The sequence below is a fragment of the Hipposideros armiger genome, unplaced genomic scaffold (assembly GCF_001890085.2).
Source record: "Hipposideros armiger isolate ML-2016 unplaced genomic scaffold, ASM189008v1 scaffold_15, whole genome shotgun sequence".
In the NCBI taxonomy this organism is placed as follows: Eukaryota; Metazoa; Chordata; class Mammalia; order Chiroptera; family Hipposideridae; genus Hipposideros; species Hipposideros armiger.
Window position 1 is genome coordinate 3261035 of NW_017731365.1, and position 15780 is coordinate 3276814.

Consider the following 15780-nt stretch of genomic DNA (forward strand, 5'->3'; position numbering starts at 1 on the left):
TTGGTAGAAGTCACACTGGGATTTCTGGTTACTTTAAGAATCTGGGAGACCTGATAGCACTGGGCTCACATTCTTGCCTGGGAATGTTTGGCTGGTGCATAGCGATGGACCCTCTAGATAAGACATGTGGCCTTCAGCTCATCATCGTCCTCACTATTCATTGTCTCCCAGCTGGGAGCTGAATGTTCGTTGCCATTTATCACCAAACTTATGCTGCTGGTTCTTGAATCAGAGAGTTATGAGGAAAGTAAAATATTTTGGGTCCTCCGCTCCATTTCCAACAAAAGTGGTTTATTTATATTACCTGCTTGCCCCTGGGGTGAACCTCCTGTCCTGTTGTATAGGGTTGCTAGAGTAGTAGCTTATTTCCAGAGCTCTGTTTGGTCCCCAACCTCTCCTGTGCCACAATGACCACAATCATAGTTGCCATCACATCACATTTATTGGTCCTCTGTCAGGTTGTGCACACAATGAGAGACACAAGATAGCCCTTAGTTTGTCTGAGAGGCAAAGCTTGGTGGGCAAAGGAGACAGAGCAAACAGCGCAGCTGGGGGCAGACAGGATTAGATCTAATATGATGAATTCACCACGCTAGAAAGGACTGCAAGGGAAAGTCTTAAACGACACCAAGCAGCTTGGTGGAAACGGCCTCCTGGCCTTCTGCCCAGCTCCTGACCTAAGCTCAGGCCTGTGTTGCAGCGACTATAGGTCGTGACCCAGTTCCAGCTCCTTTCCTGGGCTCAAGAATATCTGGGATCCAAGGCAGTTTGGTCGGGGAGACTCAAGGCTGGCCTATAAATTCAGCCACCTCACTGAAAAAAAGAAAAGCCTCAGTTTTCTATCTGTCTAATGGGGATATGAAGATAGATAGGCCCTGGCTACCTCTGCGAGACACCCTGTGGTCTGGGCATACTGGTCCTCTCAAGGCCCACTGTTCTCACCACACTGCTCCACTCCGGTTTCCGGGAGGCTCCCCTAGAAGCCCTCGGGGGGCGTACTCTATACAGGTTTTCCCAGTCAGGTGAGGCAAGCATTTAGCGTGGTAGAAGAAACTCAGGTGACCATGATTCAGGCCACAGCTCACCTTATGTGAGCCAGACACTACAGTCCGGTCACAGGTGCCGAGGAGGTCATCGTCCCAACCATTGTCTGCATCCCAGACCTGCACTCTCAGGGGCCCCGCTGTGGGCAGAAGCACATCCCCAAAATCCAGCTGTGTCATCCACTGAGGATCGTTATTGTTCCACACTGTGCCCGTCCTCAGCTCCTGGCGTCCAAAGAAGACCTTCAAATAGGCGTCCGTGGCAGTGAAAGAGTCTCCCCACAGACCTGTCGCCTGGAAGCTCGTAACCTCCAGATGGGCCAGGCCCCTCTGCCTGGGACAACAGTCCTGGTTGATGACTGCTGAGTTGTGGCACGTACACTGGCAGGGGTCATGGCGGCTCTTCACCTGCCCTACCGGGCAGGGTCGGTTGCAGTCCCTCCAGCGTGCCCTATCTGTCACATACTTGCTCACGGCCTGCCTCAGCGCCTCCCGCCGTGGGTCCTGGCTCTCTAAGAGCATATGCAGAGGCTCCAGGGTGTAGTCCACCAGGCCGGGGCTGACGGGCAGTGAGGCTACCCAGGCTGAGAACTGCTCGGGCCCAGCATGGTTCCCAAACAGCATGTCATGCGTGGAGGTGTGGAGGCCACCTACGACTTCGGAATGGCGTTCCCTGTAGGCCTGGTGAAAGGAGGTCGTCATCTTGTGCTGCTTCTTCTTCTCTTCACAGGCCTTGACTTCCGATGAGGAGCTGGCACGGCAGCCTATGCTGACTGCGGCCTCGACCTCCAGGCAGTCGGCCACTTCGTTTCCTGTGAGCCCTGACAAGGCCAGCTCACAGGTACGCAGGGCATTGAGGACCGAGATCCGGCCGCCAAGCTCCATGGAGCGCATAAAGTGAGTGCCATAGTTGGAGATGAGCCTGAGGTAGTTGGGCTCCGTGGAGGTGTTGAAGTGAGGGGGCAGGTCTCTGAGGGCCCTCTTGAAATTGGGGTGGAGTGGGGGAGAGTGGACCAGGTGAAAACTGTGGAGGAGAGAAAAAACATCAGGTGGGCCCAGCAGTGGGTAGCCTTTCCCTCATTCCGTAACTCCCTCAAGATTGCCCAAGGTCACATGCAATCTGCAGACCCAGGAGGTGAGCCCAGGAAACCCACTCTGTCTGTAGCCCCTCAGTGACCTAGCTACTTTGTATTTTTGCTTTGCCTTTTCAAAATAAAGTTTTTTTCTTTCCTTTTGCTTTTTGATTATAAAAGTGATGATACTGAACTGATGGTATCTCTCTAGCTTTGGAACCTAGTCCTGTGGCCTTCGCCTGTCTGTCCCCTGGAGGGGGCCCGTATACGTGGACCCCTGACAGCTCTGGTCATGCGGCCAGGAGGTTCCCTGTCTCCCTGTAGGGGAAATGTGACCTCCCAGTGTGAGAAATCAAGGCAGGTCATAGAGACCACGAATGTCTCAGGTGGGTGACTGCTTGCTCCACGCTGTAGGCCTAATTCCCAGCACGGCGCTTGACAAGGCAGGCACGAATAGTGGCTGAATGGATGAAAGAGGCTCAGGGATGGAAAGGATCCAGCCAGGTCTCCTGCCCACAGAAGACTGGCAATGCCCAGGAAAGAGGGGGTTGGGCAACCAGTAGGCCTGAAAGCATCATGGTGGGGCTCTCAGCACAGCCTTGCTCGCTTCTCCTCCACCTGTTCCCTCTATGGGCTCGAAATCAGGGCCATAGGGCACTGGACCACCTGGTGTGTAAAAACCAGGACTGGAGTCTCCCCGGGTCGAAGCAGCCTCTGCAGCCCCATCCTGCCATCCCAGGGCTCCCAGAGCACCCTGAGTTCAAGACCCCTTTTTCAATATCCCTCTGCCCCGGTGCTTACCGGTAGAAACGACACTCCACTGAGTCAGTGTTGAAGCTATATTTGTCCTGGTGGGTTTTTTCGGCGGCGAAATTGGCTGCCTTGGAGTGCGAGCCGGCCATTGCTACACGCACGCTGGCGCTGGGCTTGGGACTTATCTCCAGCCCCACGCGCCAGTCATTGCGGATGCTTTCGGCTGCCTCCCTAGCCACGGCCTCTGTGGAGCTGGCCTTGACACTGACCACGCGATGTTGGCAGCCTGAGCCCTGGGCTCGCCAGTCGGTAAGTGCCAGGGGCAAGCGCCGGAGGGCGTCCTTTTCCAGGGCATTGCGGCAGAGAGTGCAGGTGCCATCCGGCCTCTGGAAGTGCCTTGTGTCCACCGGGTAGGAGCCTGAGCGCTGAAGGCTGGTCACATCCACGCCCTCGCCCGCCAGCCAGGCGCCTGGCACAAACTTGCGAATACGGCGGCACTCGGAGTGGGCAGCAGTGTAGCAGGGGGCAGGGGCCGGTGTGGGCAACAGCAGGAGGAGGACATCCAAGAGGAGTGCACGGGTGGCCATGGAGCTGTGGAGACAGGGAGTTTTTGGGCTCTGGGAAGTAGGGGGCAGAGGCATGGAGGGTGGCTGACCCCTCCGGCAGCTGTGGATGATCAGGGCATAGAATAGGGAGGGAATGAGATATCTCTTAAGTCATTGAATATTAGAGATGAAATGGCCTTTACAAACCTGGTTCACCCCCTCCACATTGTAGAGATGGACCTAGAGGAGGGGAAGTGACTTGCCCAAGGTCACATAGCCACAAGGAGCCCCTTACTAGGATTTCGCTATTTAAGTCCTAATGGAGATCCAGGATCAATCCCTAGGACCACAGTGGCTGCTGGTGGGGAGGGGGCTCGGTGCACAGAGGAAGGGAACAGAGAGTAGCCATAGAGAATTTGGGGAGGGAACTGGGGACTCGAGAGAAGTGCCATTCAGGGCCCCAAAGCAAGCCATGCTTTCTCTCTCTCTCTCTCTCTCTCTCTCTCTCTCTCTCTCTCTCTCTCTCTCTCTCTCTTTCTCTCTTCCACTAAGCACTTAACAGAAATGGAAAAGAAATGAGGTTGTGCATCACCCTTATTTTCCCCATTTGCCCTTTGGGGCCCTCTTTGTGAGCCTCAGGAAAGACCATCAGCCTGAATTCTAGAGTAAAACCTGTCTGCGCTTACGTCCTCAGATCTTGTGTGGGAGGGGCCTTTACGTGTGCTCTCCAGATCTCCTGATGCTCAAGTCCCCTCTTTGGCATCTTCTGCCACACTCTGTGGAATCCTGGCATGGCTGCAAGCTACTGATTGCCTACTATTGGACAACAATTAGAAGGTGCTTCCTCATTTGGAGGTGTACCTGGAATCTAACCTGGGCCTGCTTATGATCTGGAATCTCCTCTCAACCCTTATCCAAACTGAGCTCCTTGGAGGCCTTTTCCCTCCTGCCAGGGCCAGCAGTTTCTCCGAGACACAGGGGATTATGGGAGCAGGCACTTCCCCTGCATTCTAGCTGGAGCGTTTCATGCCCTACCCAAAGGAGTGACTTGAATGGTGGAGCTCCAGGCAACATGGCAGGCCCCAGGGAGGTAAATAAGAGGAGAGTCTTTCCAAGGCCCTCAGATGACCCCACTTAGGAGGCCAGCACAGTTCCTATACTTAATCCAAGGAGGTCAGTCTACATCTCAGCCCTCATCCTGTTATCTCTCTGGAAGTCTGTTTCCAGCTTTCTTAGAGGCTTTCCCTGTCAGCAGCTGAAGGGGCCTTAGAGCTGTGGATTCTAATCTCTTCATTTTACCTATGAGGAAACCGAGGCTCAGAGTCAGCGCGAGGCTGCCCAGCGAGTTAGTGACGGAGCACAGTCTGGGACGGAGTCTCTTGTCTTTCGGGTCATAGCACTTCCTGTTCCGTCAGTCTCTTCTTCCAAAGGAGCAGCTCACTCCCATGCTGCTCTGTCCCCACCCAGGCACTCCCAGCCTCCCTGACCCCCATTTCCTCCATACCTGGAGTTCTGTGTTGAGCTGCTCCTACACAGACACCCTCTCTCTCCGCGGGAGGCTCTCGAAGTGAAGGTGTCAGCCTTCCAGGCAGGCTCACCACACAGCTCATTACTAGGCCACTGTTCACATCACTTCTGCTTCCTGCCCTGCCCCCAAACTGTGGTCACAGGTCCCCTTCACCCTCCCTCCTCCCCTAGCACCCACCCTGTTTTCACCTCCTCATCCGGCCCTGCTGACAGCCCTCAGGAAGCAGGTTGTGAGGGCCAGTGGCTCATCCTCCAAGCAGAGTAGCCTGAGACCCGGAGACCTGGGAGGCACACAGTGAGGCTTAACGTGGAGCCAGCACAGGGGCCTGAGAACTTCGAGAGTCAACTCTGGTGTTGATGAACACACCAGCAGGGGCGATTTTCCTACTTCTGACCCACAGCATCACATGTGTGAGACGGAAGAGGCAGCACAGAGAGTAGGCGCTCACAGCACGGGCTTGGGAGCCAGGCTGCCTGGGCTTGGGCCAACTTGGCTGTGTACTGGCTGTGTGGCCCAGCGAGCTTCTTCAGCCTCTCTGTGCCTCAGTTTCCTTAACTAAAAATGAGGATAACAATAGTGTAGGTCCCATAGGTTGTGAAGATTTGGGGAGTTACTCTGTGTGAAGTGCTTGGCCCTCAGCCAGTGTGAGTACCTGTGACCACTGCCTCCTGCCTGAGCAGTGGGGGAAGGTGAATGTTGTTCAAACCTCCGTGCCCACTCCTGCCCGCACCTATATCCCAGCCCAGCCCAGGCTCTGAACCCCAAACATGTGCCCCAGGGCAGGGTCTCCTGCTCCCCACTCTGTGAGGAGAACCAGTGGTCATATGGGTCCCCAGTCTCCTCTGCAGCCCTGGCCTGTGTTTGCAGCCACAGGGTTGGTGGGTGGGCAGCTGTGGGACCCTGCTGGGGAGAGAGATTGGGTGGGACCATAGGCTCAGAGTCTTCACCATTTGTCTCACCCGAGGTCAGGGTAGGTGAGGTTTCCATGTGTTGATTGACTCACGGAGCGAACTCTGGGGGGCAAAGTCACACTGGCCTGAGGTGGAGACAGTTTGGTAAGTGGGACAATGTTCTCACAACTTTACCCTCCTACGGTGTAGGTGACGGGAACAGATAGCCACAGGCCCCAGACCACGTGTGACACCATGGGATGGCTCATCCCTTCAGCTCATGTCTCCTCTTGCGTCCTCTGCTCTTACGGGAAGAGGGGCTTACGTTGCCTTCTCGGAACTGACCCCAACTCCTCCCCGCAGTGTCCCCCTCCCTCTCCCAGAAATTGCAGCCTCCTGACCCTCTTCTAGCACCTGCGCGTGGCCTGACTCGGAAGCCCAGGCTGTGAAAGTTTAGTTCTTTTGGCTGTCCTCGGAAGGCCAGTTGAAGGGGCTTGGAAACTGCAAAAAAATCTGTAGGAAGAGAAAGGTGAGGTAGAGGGAACGGGTTCTAATGCCAGCTTTCCTGGAAACTTGTGTGGCTCTTGGCAGTAGAGTTTTAAACCCTTTCGTGAAATCAAAGGGAAGACTTGAGGATTTCTAAGACTCCTTAGATTCTTAATGATGAAAAGTGCATTTAGCAGGATTTGCATCATGTGTGAAGTGGCTAGCGTCCAGGAGATGCTGGTGGGGAGCAGTCCTTAAGGAGCTGTGATGACATCAAGGTTTACAAGCACTGTTTTTGGCCTATATAACTGATGACAGCTGTCCTCTCTAGTTGAAACTTAGCACTTAAAATGTATGTTAAGTACAGGTTTTCCTCAGAGACATAGTTTCACTTGCCAGATGCTGTCTCTATGGTTTATTATTAACAACTGTGTTGAAATAGAATTCATACATTTAAAGTGTACAATTCAGTGGTTTTTAGTATATTCAGAGTTATGCACCTATTACCACAACAATTTTAGAACATTTTCATCACTCACCTAAGAAACCCTGAACCCATTAGCAGTTACTGCTCATTTCCCACAATACTAATCTATTCTCTGTTTCTATAGATTTTCCTATTTTGGACATTTCATGTTAATTGATTCATATAAGATGTGATGTTTTATGTCTGGCTTATTCACATAACATACATATTTTCAAGGTTCATCCGTATTGTAGCATGTATCCATACTACATTCCTTCTCGTGGATGAATAATATTCCATTGTATGGATACACCACATTTTGTTTATCCATTTATCAGTTGATGCACATTTCAGTTGTTCCCCCTTTCTGGCTATTAAGAATAATGCTGCTAGGAACATTTGTGTATGAGTTTTGTGTGGACATATGTTTTCATTTGTCTTGGGTACGTATCAAAGAGTGGAATTACTAGGTCATATGGCAACGTTTTTAGGAGCTGCTTTCCTATGTGGCTGCACCATGTTACGTTCCCACTAGCAGTGTACAAGGGTTCCAGTTTCCCCACATCCTAAATATTATCTGACTTTTTTATTATAGCCATTCTTGTGTGTGTATGTGTGAAATGCTACCTCATGGTGGTATTGATTTGGATTTCCCCAATGGCTAATGATGTTGAGCATCTTTTTATTTGTACATTGGTCATTTGTGTATCTTCTTTGGAGAAATATCTACATATTCAAGTCCTTTGCTTATTTTTGAATTATGTTATTTGTCTTTTTATTGTTGATTTATAATAGTTCTTTATATATTTTGGATTCTAGACCCTTATCAGATATATTTTCTCCTATCTGGTGAGTTGTCTTTTACTCTCTTGATGGTATCCTTTGAAGCACGAAAGTTTTTAATTTTGAAGAAGTCCAATTAATCTATTTTTTCTTTTATTGTTTTTACTTTTAATATCATGTCTAAGAAGTCTTTACCTAACCTAAGGTCATGAAGATTTACTCCTATAATTTCTTCTAAGAGTATTATAGTTTTAGCTCTTATATTTAGGTCTATGATCCACTTGAAGTTTATTTTTGTGTATGGAAAGGGGTAATAACTTAATTCTTTTGTATGTGAGTAATTAACACACACATATTTACATACACACATTTATATATATATATATATATATATATATATATATATTTAAGGTTATAAAATATTTTCTCTTGACAGAAAAGCTCCATGGATACCTTACGTAGAATGCATGAGAAAGATCCTGGTTGCATCCACTTATACACTCTACAACTACTACATAAACTACAGACAGGAACTGTAATCAAAGAGGTCCTTTAATAAAACAACTGCTTAGATTGTAATTATTGTGTATGTTTTAGAGAGCCAAAATGCAGTCACAGGTGTGCCCTTGATTCTGTGATCATTCTTTGTTCCCCATTCTTTACAGATTTGCGGATCTTTGGGGTTCTTCTTCACCCCTCAAATGTGTTACCCAGAGTCATGCTTGAGTTTTCACATTTAGTCTTATGAAATGAGTTGAAGAGCTTTCCCTGTTTTTCCACTTAGTGGCAGAGTTTGTAGAAAGTTGGTACTCAGTTTTTGTAGTTGGATGGATTTTTAACTACTGAGTCCGTGTTATAGCTCTATTCAGGTTTTCTGGTATCAGTTTTTGGCAAGTTACATTTTTTTAGGGAGTCTTCCAGTTTGTCTAAAATTTCACACATGTGGGCATGAAGTTATTTACAACAGTCTCTTTCTCTTTTAAAAATAATCTTTCTGAATCAGTAGTGATATCCCCTTGTTAATTACAGATTTTAAAATTATGCTTTTCTCTTTTTTCTAGATCAGTCTTGCTGAAGAATTTTGTATATTTGTTTAATTTTCTCAAGAAACATGTTCATGGCTTTATTGATCCTCTTTATTGTATCATTATTTTCCATTTTATTAATTTCATTCTTATCTTTTAATTTCCTTCTTTTTATCTGTATTCTTTGGGTTTCTTCTATTGCTTTTTTTCTAACTTCTTGAGTTGAATCCTTAGCTCAATTAATTTTCAGTCATTCAGACCTGAACAGTAGAAGAGAATGTCTCAAGGGCCATTGTTAGAAAAGAAAGTACACTCCAAAGAGTTTGGAGCGGGCCCCGAGCAAAGGCAAGGCCCAAAATGCTCAAAAAAGGTCCATTCTTTCTTTTTCAAAAAATCAATTTCTAGTTGTACCTTTTGAATTTCTTCACCCATTTCACCCACCCCACAATCCCCACCTCTGGCAACCACCAATCTGTTTTCTGTATTTATGAGCTTGTTTTGTTTTTCCTTCTGTTTGTTTGTTTTAAGATTCCACATATAAGGGAAATCACATAGTATTTGCCTTTCTCTGTCTGACTTACTTTACTTAGCATAATGTCCTCACGGAACATCTATGTTGTCACAAATAGCAAGATTTCCTTTTTTTATGGCTGAATTATGTCCCTGTGTGTAGTGTATGTGTGTGTTCACATTTTCTTTATGTATTCACCCATTGGTGGACACTTAGGTTGTTTCCATATCTTGACTATTATAAATAATGCTGCAGTGAACATGGGAGTGCAGATATCTTTTTGAGTTAGAGTTTTTATTTTCTTTCATTAAATACTCAGAAGTAGAATTGCTGGATCAGTCTTTCTTCTTTCTTAATGTAAATATTTAAGACTCTACATTTCTCTAAGAACATTTAAACTGCATCTCTAAGGTTTCGTTATGAAGTACTTTCATTATTGCTTAGTTTCTTAGTTTTTCTAATTTTCCTTATGATTTTTCTTTAACCTGTGAGTTATTTTTTTAAGTATCCTTTTTTTACATTTTCCAGAAAATGGACTTTTAAATACTATCCGTTGGTTATTGATTTCTGTCATAGCTGCATTGTGTTCAGAACATGTCTGTATGACAACTGTTCTTTGATGTATATTGAAATTTTCTCTATAGTTTACTAAATGTTCATTTTGTAAATGTTCCTGTGTACTTGGGAAGAATATCTAATTTGCTAAATTTTGGGTGCATTGTTCTATGGTCAAATCTATGGTCTCTTAATATATTGATTACTGAGAGAATCATGTTAAAATCTCCCATTGTGAAGATAGATTATTCAAGATCTATAGATTTCTTCCTACAGCTAGAGTTCTGTCAACTGTTGCTTTATATTTTGAGGCTGTTTTATTAAACAAGTTTAATATTGTTTTGTCTTCCCAGTGGATTGAGCTCTTTATGTAGTAACCCTTTTCATGCAAAATAATGTATTTTTGTCTCCTATTAATAGAACTATCCCACTTTCTCTTTATTATAATTTTTTTTAATTGTGGTAAAATACACATAACAAAATTTACCATCTTAATCATTTTTAAATGTACTGACTTTCTTTTGATTAGTACACCTTGGAGATCTTCTATCTTATTTTCAAACTCTCTGTGTTCTTATGTTTTAGGTGGGCCTAAATAGATTTTGTTTTGTCATCCAATCTAACTATCTATATTACTGCATTGCCTATTCACATTTATTGTGATTACTGCTCTATTAGAGTGTATTTCTATCATCATGTGTTATGATTTTTCATTTCCCTGCTTTTTCTGTGCATCCCCTTCCCCCATCCTTTCTTACCTTCTTTTATTGACTGAATTTTTTTTTACTATTTTTTTTTCTTTAATTAAATTTGTTGGGGGTGACACTGACTATTAATGTAAGTTTGAAATGTACAATTCTATAATACATCATATGTATATTGCATTGTGTGCTCAACACCCAGAGTCTAGTCTCCTTCTGTCACCATACATTTGACCCCCTTTACCCTCTTCCTCCTCCTCTTATCCTCCTTCCCCTCTGATACCACCATACTGTTGTCTGTGTAGATAGACTGAACTTTTTAAAAATTAAGTTTTTTTCTCTCTAATGGTTTTGATCTTATATTCTTTCTGATTCTTTAGTGATTACCCATAAAAATGCTAAAATGTGTTCTTAGCAAGATCTAAAGTTGTTTACTATTGTTTTCCTTTCCAGGGATATTGAGAATGCTATTAACTGACATCACCTTTTCACATTCTTAGGGTTATTTTTGTCCAGTATTTTACTTCTTACTTTTCCTCTACTACATTAGTCATTGGTATTATTACTTAATACAGTCAACGTTCATTTATATTTACTTATGTGGTTTCCAATTTCTTTCCTCATTATTCCTTCATCTCTGAGTTGCCTTAGAGGATAATTTTCCTTTTTCTTAAAGTATACCCATTAGAAGTGCTTTTAATGGGTGTCTCTGGTGGCACACACCGTCAGTTTCTGTTTGTCTGAAATGTTTTTTATTTCACCCTCCCCTTTTTTTTTAAGGTTCAAAAAGTTTAGTCTTCTTGAAGTTTCCCTACTTTCCAAGTAAGACACGGAGAGAAGACCAACCCCCTGTCCCAGAAATGGACCTGTCCAGCTACAGTCTCCCCTTAAATCTGCAGAAGGCCTGGAGCAGCCCAGAGAAGGGTTATATAAGAAGTAAATAGCACAGGTTGGCGTGGCACCTCTGTGGATGTGGCTGGGTGTGTGGGTATGGCAGTCAAGCAGGCAGCCGTGTCCACTGGTGTCAGGTGCCCGACAAGGACCCCTGGCTTTGCTTACCAGCAATGCGGGCCGCAGCTTCTACCCTGTGGAGGAGAAGCATCCCAGCACCTGCGCATTCACTGCATCGGGATGTGAAGGATGTCCTATGCCTACCCGCAGCTGCGGCGTTGCTTTTGGAGTGATACATGTAATGCAGGAATGGACTCTATTGTGGTCCCTGGCGCTTCCCCCCAGCTTCAGAGTCAGTTTCGCCAAGGCCTTGTCCAGCTATCATGCATCAGGCAGACCTCCTCAGCAGTCAGCCCGAACAGGCGGCCTGGCCAAGCTGTGTCCATTGGCATTCATGAGCTGCCTCAGCCAGAGCAGGACCAGCTGGGCACACTCCAGGGAGGCCAGGGCGAGGTCAGCGGCACAGCTATGGTGGTGCACCAGTTGCCCCAGCACCACCATGCCCACACTATGCGGGGCAGTCCAGGGTTCCCTAGGCTTGCCACCAGCCACAGCTTCCCCTGGGGCCGCAGTCCCAAAATGCACTGGTTCATGGTGCAATTCAGCCACAGTCCAGTGCGCTGAGTCATCATTTTAGCGGGTTGACACTTTGAAGTTATTGCTGGTTGACACCTCTTAAAGTAACTTTGAGGTTAGTTTACTGTTTCTAGTTTCCATTGTTGCTGTTGTTTGTCATTTCTTTATAGAGAATTTGTCTTCTTTTGCAGGGAGGGACTGTTTTTTAAGATCATTTCATTTTTGATTTTCTGAAATTTTATATATAAGCAACATATCTAGATATGAATTTCTTTTAATTTATCCTGTTTGGGATTCGCTCTTTCTGAGGCTGAGGATTCACATCTTTCATCATACTAGAAAACATCTTGGCCATCCTTCTGTCATAGATTCTGTCTCCCTCGTTCCCTCTATTTTTGCCTTTTGGAATGCCAATTAGAAATATAATAGGCCTTTTCACTCTCTACTCCATGTCTGTTATACTCTTTATCTTATTTTCTACTTTTTTTGGTCTCCCTTTTATAGACATTTGAGTTATTTATATTCTTTTGCTCTTACAAACAATTTTGCAATTGAATAACCTTGTACATAACTCATTTGCTGGATCAGAGCCTTATGCATGTTCACTTTTGTTATAAATTACATATATATATGTGTGTGTGTGTATGTGCGTGTGTGTGTGTAATGTACAAGGCTGGACAATTAAGTTTGCAAATTTGTTGCAACGATGTTGCTAACCTTTTTTGATATCGGAGGGGTTATTGATTATGAATTTGTACCAACTTATCAAACAGTTGACCAAGTTTATTATTTGGAAGTGCTGAAAAGGCTGTGTGAAAAAGTTAGACGACCTGAACTTTTTGCCAACAATTCATGACTTTTCCATCAGGACAATGCACCAACTCACACAGCACTGTCTGTGAGTGGGGGTTTTAGCCAGTAAACAAATAACTGTATTGGAACACCCTCCCTACTGACCTGATCTGGCCCCCAGTGACTTTTTCTTTACCTGAAGATAAAGGAAATATTGAAAGGAAGACATTTGGATGACATTCAGGACATCGAGGGTAATATGACAACAGCTCTGATGGCCATTCCAGGAAAAGAGCTTCAAAATTGCTTTAAAGGGTGGACTAGGTGCTGGCATCAGTGCATAGCTTCCCAAAGGGAGTACTTTGAAGGTGACCATAGTGATATTCAGCAATGAGGTATGTAGCACTCTTTCTAGGATGAGTTTGTGAACTTAATTGTCTGATCTCTTATGTATGTATGCGTACGTGTGTGTGTGTGTGTGTGTGTGTGTGTGTGTGTGTGTATGTATATGCCATCCATAGAGTTGGCATTAGTTTTCACTCTTACCAGCAATGCACGAGTGGGTCTATTTCCCTCAGTCACCTACAGAGTGTGTGGTCTTCCAGATTTTTGTTCATTTAATATTTACTTTTAATGATTTATATTTTTATTTATATACAGTAATACCTTGGTTTGCGAGCATAATTTGTTCCCGAAACAAACTACTCATAATGCAAGACATCGCTCGTTTACCACGTTAAAATGTATTAGATATGTTTGCTCGTCTTCTGGAACACTCACAAACCACGTTACTCACAATTCAAGGTTTTACTGTACTCTGTTTCATTCTGTTCCATATTTCATGATTATGTTTTCTATTCCTTTAAAAAAAGTTTCAAACATACTCATTTAAAAGTTTACTTCTTGTAGTGCCAATATTGGAAACTTTTGATACATCTAATTCTTTATCTTCTTATGTCAGCTGAATCTCCCCTCTTGGTGGTTTCTATCTTTGAGTGTTTTTGCTAGTAAGTTTAGATTGTGAGCTCATGCTTGACTGCTCTTTATCTGTGGGAATCCAACAAAGTCTGGGTTGAGACTATTCCTCCAAAGCAGGTTTGCATTTGCTTTTGTGAGGCACCTCCCAATTTTACCCACCCATTTATTTATGTTTATTTTTTTTGCCTTGGAATATTCTGACCCATACAAGTAGTATAAATTTGAACTTTAAATATAGGGAAGATAGGTCTGTGGTTATGATGTTTTAGGAGACACTCTGTCTTTCAATTCAGATTTGACACTGAGACAAACAAGCGTCTTTTTTTACTTGTTTTCCCAGTAAATAGGTCCTTTTACTAGTCTACCCTTTCACTGATATTATTAGCCCTTTGAGAATTTATTTAGGCTTTATGTGGGATGATCTCAGCTTCAATTCCCCTACCTCCACCCCCTCCCCCAATATATCATTGCCTTTTACTCCTGGGGTCATTATAACTTGGGCTCTGGTTTTCTTCAGACACATGCCCTCGGGGCACCCATGGCTAGCCAGCCTGCTTTTTTTCTCTAGTTTTACTGCTTTGGTTTTTGGCTCCTTTGTATTTCTCTTACTTATTTTCAATTTCACCTATACTTCCTGATACATGTTATGATATTTAATTCAAGCTTTCTAGATATTTTGCCGCAGGATAGATTTTAAGCATAATTATGCTGTAGTATTTGAACTCACAAATATTCATTTAATAAATACTCATTCAACAACTATTGAATGAAATATTTATTGATTGCCTACCATGTGCCAGACTAGTCTATCCTATTACTTCTATTTTATTCCAAAAGATTCAAAAGACTCTGATAAGTATAGTAACCACCGGATAATTCACACAGTATTAGATGAAGGGGATTTTTTCTCTTTTTTCCAGTTTTAACAAAGAGATCTAAGCCCATTGTGGATGATGGCTATGAACAGGTTTATGGTGGTTACAAATCCACACTGACAAAATTTTTATGAGATTGACCCAACTTAAGTAGCACTGAGAGAGCATTTGTAACAACACCCTTGATTTGAGGATCCCCCGACACACACATGCATGAATCTCTACTGATTAATAAAATAGGAATCTAGATTGCTAATGTGAATATCATAAAAATTAGCAGTAGCAGTAAAACCTCTTGCTTTTAAAAAAAATCATTTTCAATAATATGGTTTGCTATAAGGATAGCTTACTATGGGAATCTCCTAGAATGCTTGTACTTCTAGGAACTAGAAAGACATCAGGGTCCTTACTTTCTCTCTTGTCCTTCTATATTTTTCTTTCAGACTTCATAATCTTTCATCTCTTCTTTCTCTGCTCCATTCTTCACTTTCACTGGTCTATCTTCATAGCTCACTCATCTGCTTCAATGGTCCCATCATAGCTCTTGAAAAATGGAAGCCCACCCTTCCCAACTGGCCCCCATGCCTCACTCTCCTGACTTTGTATAGCAAAGACTTTAAAGTTCACAAAGACCTCCACATACATTATTTCATTTATGCCTAACAATGTTGTGACATAAGCAGAATGTTGTTATCCCTAATTATTTTTTTAATGAAAAAAACTGAGATCCAGCAAGAAGTACTTGCCCAGCGTAATACAGCCAAGAAGTGGCAGAGCAGGGGCCAAACCAAGGTTTTCTGACTTGAGGCCAGTGCTTTCTCAAGAGGTCAGCTCACATACAGCTTCCTAGTGGAGTTGTATCCAAGTGGAATTCCAATGACTGGAAGAACTGGATTTCTTACTAATCAGAGAACTCCCAATTTTCTGATGTTTCAAACAGTAGGTCTGGGATTTCTCTGTGAGAAGGGTGGCCTCGGATGATAGAGTTTAAAAAAATTGGTGTTGGTTTTATGACTGTCCCAAAGGCCATGCTTGGTCGTGTCTGGGAGTTTTGTGATTGGTTACTAGTGGCCATGGGCTTGTGAAAACATGAAATGTCTCACTGAGCTCAAACCTGAATGGAAAAAAAAAGTTCTGAGTAAGAGTCTAATGACTCTTTGGAAGAAATTGCGCAGTGTCTGAGACTTGCCCATCTGCCTTTCAGCTAGAAAAGTTTCCTCCTAAAACCCACAGCCCCATGCATTTGACC

The 15780-nt window shown here is 44.3% G+C and overlaps 1 protein-coding gene and 1 pseudogene across 2 annotated transcripts in view; both read right to left on the reverse strand.

Annotated features, from left to right (window-relative positions):
* Window positions 1–432: 432 nt before the first annotated feature.
* The window catches only part of PRF1 (perforin 1), a 34593-nt gene continuing 19245 nt past the window's right edge, over window positions 433–15780 (reverse strand). The window contains exons 1-3 of one of the 2 annotated variants that reach the window (XM_019624156.1): window positions 4919–5041; window positions 2918–3460; window positions 433–2067 (exon numbers count right to left, since the gene is read on the reverse strand). In XM_019624156.1, coding sequence (XP_019479701.1) covers window positions 939–2067; window positions 2918–3456 — 1668 coding nt within the window. In that variant the 5' untranslated portion in view covers window positions 3457–3460; window positions 4919–5041 and the 3' untranslated portion in view covers window positions 433–938. Of the gene's footprint in view, window positions 2068–2917; window positions 3461–4918; window positions 5042–15780 lie in introns of those variants that run through there. The other variant, XM_019624165.1, reaches the window with a different exon arrangement.
* On the reverse strand, window positions 11440–11939 carry LOC109371844 (probable peptidyl-tRNA hydrolase pseudogene; annotated as a pseudogene).